Genomic DNA, 7500 nt, shown 5'->3' with positions numbered 1-7500 from the left:
TAAATGACCTTCGTCCTGCCTACCAAGCTCTGAGAAAGCTGAACTCCAAGCCCTCCTCACAGACGACTGCAGTCCGCTCAGCAAGTGGCCAGATAATCTCAGATCCTGATGGGGTGCGTGTGCGTTGGGCTAAGTATTTTGAGCAGTTGTATAAGGTTGATCCACCAACAGTTAACATGGATGCGGGTAATGTTGAGACTCCTCTGCCAGACCCACCCATCAGCGAGGATCCACCCTCCCTGACCGAAATCAGGGGGGCGATCTCCAAGCTGAAGAGTGGGAAATCAGCAGGTGTTTGTGGCATCCCAGCCGAATTGTTAAAGGCTGGTGGAGAACCTATGGCAAGGGGCTTGCATGCAGTCCTGTCTACCATCTGGCAGACTGGTACCTTTCCCCCTGACCTGCTGAGTGGTGTGGTCATCCCTCTCTGGAAGGGGAAAGGGGATCTGTGGGACTGCAGCAATCACCGAGGCATTACACTACTCAGTGTACCAGGCAAGGTACTCGCGCACATCTTACTGAGACGTATCTGGGACCACCTGTTGAGGCACCAAAGGCCGGAGCAATCTGGATTCACTCCTGGTAAGTCCACAATAGACCGCATCCTGGCGCTTCGAATCATTATAGAGCGCCGTCGTGAGTTCGGACGTGGGCTGCTCGAAGCCTACATCGACCTCAAGAAGGCGTTTGACACAGTGCATCGGGAATCTCTCTGGGAGATCCTGAGACTAAGAGGAATTCCAACAAGGATTATTGGACTAATAGCAAACCTGTATACAGGCACTGAAAGTGCTGTAAAGTGTGGTAGGGGCCTGTCGAGCTTCTTCCCTGTTAGTTCAGGTGTGAGGCAAGGCTGTGTTCTTGCACCAACACTTTTCTACACTTGCATGGATTGGATACTGGGTAGAGCTACTGTCCAAAGTCACTGTGGAGCAACTCTGGGCAATATCAAGGTTACAGACCTTGACTTTGCTGATGGTGTTGCCGTGCTCTCTGAATCTCTGGAAACCCTAGTGGCGGCTCTTGATGCATTTAGCAATGAAGCGAAGCCCCTGGGGCTAGAGGTCTCCTTGACCAAGACCAAGATCCAGGATTTTGGGGGCCTGCTAGGAGACCCTGTCCAGTCGGTACGTGCTTGCGGTGAAAACATCGAAGTCACAAAGAGCTTTATCTACCTCGGTAGTGCATTTCACGACTCTGGGCCGTCAGACCAAGAAGTCAGTAGACAGATTGGCCTGGCAGCAGGGGTCATGAAATCTCTCGACAAGAGTATTTGTTTTCTTCTCTATCGTCATTATACAGTTCTTCCACATATTCTGCCCATCTTTCTTTTATTTCTTCAGCGTCATTTATAAGTTTTCCTTCTTTGTTTTTATGCCTAAGTTAACCTTGTTCGTCTTTTTGTTGAATTGCTTCAGTTTCTGGTAGAAGTTGTTGCTATGGTGTTTGTCTAATTCTTCTAGCTCTCTACATTTTTCTAGGTGATCTTTGTCCTTTGCTTTTCTGCATTCTTTTTGTATTTTCTGCGATATTTGCTTGTATTCTGCTGATTTATTACCAGTTTTTGCTTTGATTTTTCTTTTTGCTTCCGTCAGTTGTAAAATTTCTACTGTGATCCTCTCTTGCTTCTTTTCTTCTGTTTTGTGACCACATATTAGATTTGTTATGTCTTGTAAACAATTTTTGTATGTATTCCAATTTGTATTTGAATTTTCGTCATCATTGAAGATCAATTGAATTTTGCATAACATGTTTAGTTGTTGTTTTTTGCCAGCTTCTTTAAGTACATCAGTTTTGAGTCTTTTTTTTTTTTTTTTGCTTTTTTATTTTGTCTCAATTTGATTTAGATTTTTGCCCACACGGGATTGTGGTCAGAACCACAATCAGCCGCATGTCTGCATTTTGCACTGAGCACACCATTTCGATATCTTTTGTTCATCAAGATATATAATCAAATTGATTTTTATATTTTCCGTCTGGAGAAGTCCACGTGTACCTAGCCGATTGTTTCTGCTCAGAAACATATATATGTATATGTGTATACATATATGCGTATATACATGCATATATTGTATATTTTAGATATAAGTATATGTATAAAAGGCATGAGTATCTTCACAATATAATATATATGTATATATATATATATATATATATATATCTTTCAGTTTCGATTATATCTTCGTCAGAAGATACTACAGGATATATGTCAGACATGAGCAGACGAAACACCTGACGACTGTGACCTCCCACTTGTTTTCGCATAATTTCTGCCGCGACCTTGATAGTTTGGATCTGTCCGATGCTGTGTTGACATTTTTTTCCTCGCGATGTAGGCTGCTTCCATCATTTTCCTTTTCCGTTTGCTCAGTCCTTCCAGTTCGGTAGATGTCCAGCTTCATCTACATGTACCGCCATGGCGTTGGAAGTCCCCTGGTAACGGATGTCAGCTCGGTGTTCGCTGATCCTGGCGCTGAAACCGCGGCCCGTTTCTTTCGGACTGCTTTCTGTCTCGTATTATGTGATGTATCTTTTCCCGGATGTGCTGGTGATTTTCACTGTATTGCTGAAGTATCTGCTGATCGCCTGGGAAATGTTACATGGCGGTAATGAGAAAACTATTAGAAGAGAGTGTAGGGTCTGGTCTTGCGAGTGTGTTCTCCGCCTTCTATCTGAGGTTTGACAGGAAGCCTCTGGGATATTCAAGATTCATGAAAGAATTAATTATATAGGAAACCTCATCCACAAGAAATTCAGGGCTGCAGATCCTCAATGTTCTGAGGAAAAAGCCAATTGTAACACCAGATTTTGTTTTGTGTGGACCGTGTTTCCGCGTTGCCTCTCCTCTCTCTCTTTTATGCCCCCTCCTCTCCCTTCCTCCTCAGACCTGAGGATGGCATCCAGTGGATTTCGAAACTGTCTCATTTGAAATATATATATATATATATATATATATATATATATATGTGTGTATATTTGAATTATTTTCTAATATATAAACACGCATATATATACGTATATAGGTATTCATATATACATCTATTCTTATATAAATATACATATATTCTTATATAAATATACATATATGTGTATATATACATATATACATATATTCTCACACACACACACACACACACACACACACACACACACACACACACACACACACACACACACCGTGGCCGCCGAAGAACGCCAAGGATTGCCAGCGGGTGCGGGGCGACTGACACCACCGCGTAGCACTCGCTCAAGGTTTATTGGGTAGCTGTCAAACCTCTTAATGAATACATCGATTTTAAGAATGATTGCATATAATACACAAAGCCGCTAAATAGCAACTTATATTAGATTATATGATAAAGGACTTTCTACAAATATTGGATACATACGCGTTGCGGGAACAGTCAGACTCGCAGCTTAATGCTCTGATTCCAGAAGGTTTTGGGCGTATATATATATATATATATATATATATATATATATAAATATATGTATATATAAATATATATATATATATATATATATATATATATATATATATATATACATATACATGTGTGTGTGTGTGTACATAATATTCAAACAAATCATGGCAAACTTTAGTGAAACATCCAAGCCGGCGAGAGTCAGAAGAAGCTTTAGTTTTTAATTTCACACCAGATTATCATTTTACTTTGATTCTTAAGATGTTCATCTGGAAATATTTCGGGCACACGCACTCGTTAGGAGCTCTCAAAGATTAATGAAAATTAACAAAAATAAAAGTTCAATTTGTGACATTTATGAAAACATATTGAATATATCAGTCGTTGATTTAAGATAATTTTTAGGTACAAATATTTATGAATTCATTATAAGAAAAAAAGAAAAAGAAATCGCAGAAAAGGTATATTGGACATTAGATTAAGTAGTTAGTCCTTCTGACCATTTAACGTCAAAGTGTTAAGGCCCTATGTAAGAATGGAAAGTTTATGCATCTGTATATAAAGATATTTTCTCTCTCTCTCTCTCTCTCTCTCTCTCTCTCTCTCTCTCTCTCTCTCTCTCTCTCTTCTTTCTCTCTCTCTCTCTCTGGCCCTAGGCTTGACCATAGGCTGGCTCTGGGCTGGTGCCAGCCCTGACTCTAGCCCTGCCCCTGAACGGGCACTGGGCTAGCTCTGGCTCTGGCCTTAGGCCTTAGCTCTGGTCCTGCATGCCCCTCTCACTCTTCTTTTCTCTCATTTCCACGCCCCTTCTCTCTTTCCCGTCTTCTGCCTTGATCATAAGAATTTGGAGTTTACTCTGTCGGCACTTGATAACTGACCAGGATACTCTGAGCAGCCAGTCGGTTGCTTTGAGATCACATTTTAAAGTGTTTACTGGATAAGAATATGGCATAGGTTTATGACAACATATTCTACTGTACAGTGTTATTCTTTAGATATTTACGAAATTCGGACGGGAATGTGACTAACATGCTTGATGAAGAAAATGTTTGTTGTCATAACAAAGGCACAACAGGAACCATATTAGCAATTGTTAAAAGCAAACAGTAACATTATCAAATTAATAAATGACTTGGAAAAACACTTGAATTTGATCATGTAAAATGCCATTACATTTATAATTAACGGGAGGTTTGAATTGGAGGATTCTTTATAATCAGAGTTCAAGAGACTCATCTGCTTTGATAAAATTTCGCAAAAAAAGAAACATTAGCCTGGCCTCGCCCATTGACTCTAAGCACAGACCAAGAACTAAAATTATCTGTGAAAAGATTCTAAGCATTTATTTTCTATTTCATGTTTATATGCAAAATTTCCGTTGTTCAGTGATGAAATGAACGATACTGTTTGTTAATCTCAAGTTTTTGCATGATGTCTTGAAAAACACTAAGATACAGTGTGTCTGGATCTGTACACCCATTTTTAAAGCATATGTTACTGACAGATTCTATCATCTGTTGAAAATGCTCTTTGTATTTTGGCCAGACACACAACTCAAAATACAGCTTTACATCTTGGCACTGTGATGCATAAACCCTCTTCTTTCTTCTCTTCCAACACTCATCCTTCGGCAGAGTAGTAAAATAAAGGAGGTCACAGAGCGGTGGAATATCTGCGTGGTTGAACAGCAGGTAACCATCAAGCAACAGAACTGGCATGTAGGCAGAGCATTCCCGTAAAGATGGCGCAGGTCGATTCCCGACTTTCAGAGCCGCTGCGTTAACCCTCTCCCATTCCCTCGGAACCGACACGCTAGAGAAGGAGCCAAGGCGAGGACTGGTAGTATTTAGAATCACGTGGATATCCTCAACCATCCTGTCCATATCGATACTCCTGAGAGAATCCCTGTTGAGACCACCGAGTGCTGGAGGGGACAAAAGGTGGCCGGGGAATTCATCAGAGTAAATGTACTCATCTTGGCCCAGGTAGACGGCCACCGTAGGGAGCGAAGCCAAGAGTCTATTAGCCAGTGTGGTTTTTCCAGCGCAAGTGACTCCGGAGATCCCAACCACCAGCCAATGCTTGCTTGCCATTTGTGATCACTGGTTTCCTTGGACAGTTATGGAGGATTATGCTTCTGGGACTCACCTGGAAGAAATGTGTGGTGGGTTTAAGCATGGTCGTAGAAAGGAGGATGAATACGATGTAAACATGAAGGAATAGAATACATGGCTATTTAAGGCTTGTTGGTTGATTTTATTATTTCTATTATCATCATTTAAGCATTACTATTATTATTTTCAATCTCTTGCTCTCTCTTTCTTTACACACACACACACACACACACACACACACACACACACACACACACACACACACACACACACACACACACACACACACACACACACACACACACACACACACACACACACACACACACACACACACACACACACACACACACACACACGTATGAATGTGTAAATATATGTGTTTATATACCTGTCTACTATCTACGTCTGTCTGTCTAAATATATGTATATAAGTATACAAAGCTGTGACTTCCCAAAGTCTCTTTTGTTCGCGTTAAATAAAATAGCAGAGTGATTTATTCTGCAGACCTGAGGTTTTCAGTCTTTTCCCAACAGGTACACTTTGAGCATCCTGAGTGTTATCCACGCACCCCGTCCTGTAATAATGATATGGGGTGGAACGTTTAGATTGTCTGCTACGAGTAGAGCGAGGAGGGAGGAGGTGTCGGGTCAGAGGTAGAGACTAGGGTGCCTGGATTTAAACTGCCAAATAATTTGATTGGGAGAGAAAGGGGTAATGGAAATGTAGGATAGAGTAGTAGATACAGGGGGGATGTAGAAATATTTTGGGAGACAGGGGGAGGGGTGAAGGGCAGGCCAGCACTGGAGTAAGGAGCAAGGTAGGGAGTAAGACAAAGACCTCGTCGGCGTGCTTCCTGTCTTGCCCTTATAAAGTCAGGCCAAGTGCCACCTCGCATTCAAACTTGTATGGGAGCCACCAAAATAGGCACATGTGCGTGGCTGTGCAGAGAAGTGTGATCGATCACGACCAGATTGGGCACATAGAGGACGTCGGGCTGTGGAGCAGAAATACAATGTTAAAAATGTATTTGACTCAAAAATGTCCTGATGAGGTTATCTTTCCAAGTATAAGAATATAAGGGCGTGACCAGAAAAGCGTCCAACAGCCATGTCCATTTCGTGGCTCATTCCGGTAAGCCCTCGAAGTGATGTAAGGAAAGTTGTTTATAGCATTTCCGAAACCACTAACACTTACGATACTTTGATACACGTTTTCCCTCTGCGCGCACATTGTTGGAACCTGTTGAAACATCTTTTTGGTTTGTACCAGATTGTATGCCTCTGCCTTGATACAGTTTGATACACTCCGGCCAGCCAATCAAAGCGCGATAGTTTTCAGATATATTTCACGTGGTCTCAGATAGGGATTTATATTTTCATTAATCATGAATCGCATTGCGAGTTTCCTGATACAAAATCCTATATTAAAGGCGTAGAAAATGTTTTTGTGGCTTATTAGCAGTACATCAATATATGTTCACTTGATATGGGTAGGGTTTGAAGTCAATCACGACGGAATGAGATGGTAAGAATTTCCGACGTGTCCGAGTCATATGATGTGGTACTGACTTCATGTAACTTCAACTTTCCACACGAAGAACAATATAAATAATAATATATATATAATAAGAAAATATATATAATAATGTATATAATAAGAAAAGGAGTGTTTTGCTCGGACATAGTTAGGATTAGGATGAAAATGAAGATTTTTATGAACATATAATGAATCCACTTGATTATCAAGTTTTTATTAAAGTTGTGGCAGTATTGTGTTAGATATATCTTTATTAACAGTTAATATTTCTCAGACTGAATCTGAAAAATACATTTGAAAGTTTTCAAAGCCTTGCAAAGCAAACTAAATAGTTTTCAAAGTAGTCAGGTACTTTCCCCCTTTTATTTGAGGCTTCCTTAATCTCTTACTTGTAATCAAATATCATATCTGCATGCAAAGG

General features: G+C 40.7%; 1 protein-coding gene across 5 annotated transcripts in view; it reads right to left on the bottom strand.

Annotated features, from left to right (window-relative positions):
• Positions 1-4442: 4442 nt before the first annotated feature.
• The window catches only part of LOC125043965 (nicotinamide riboside kinase 1-like), a 4726-nt gene continuing 1668 nt past the window's right edge, over positions 4443-7500 (bottom strand). For 3 of the 5 annotated variants that reach the window (XM_047640377.1, XM_047640373.1, XM_047640374.1), the window contains one exon: positions 4443-5573. In XM_047640377.1, the coding sequence (XP_047496333.1) occupies positions 4808-5518 (711 nt within the window). In that variant the 5' untranslated portion in view covers positions 5519-5573 and the 3' untranslated portion in view covers positions 4443-4807. Of the gene's footprint in view, positions 5574-5930; positions 6538-7500 lie in introns of all 5 variants that reach the window. The other 2 variants (XM_047640375.1, XM_047640376.1) reach the window with 1 other exon arrangement.

This window comes from Penaeus chinensis, chromosome 34 (assembly GCF_019202785.1).
Source record: "Penaeus chinensis breed Huanghai No. 1 chromosome 34, ASM1920278v2, whole genome shotgun sequence".
NCBI lineage: Eukaryota > Metazoa > Arthropoda > Malacostraca > Decapoda > Penaeidae > Penaeus > Penaeus chinensis.
This window is presented reverse-complemented; position numbering and strand designations above follow the sequence as displayed.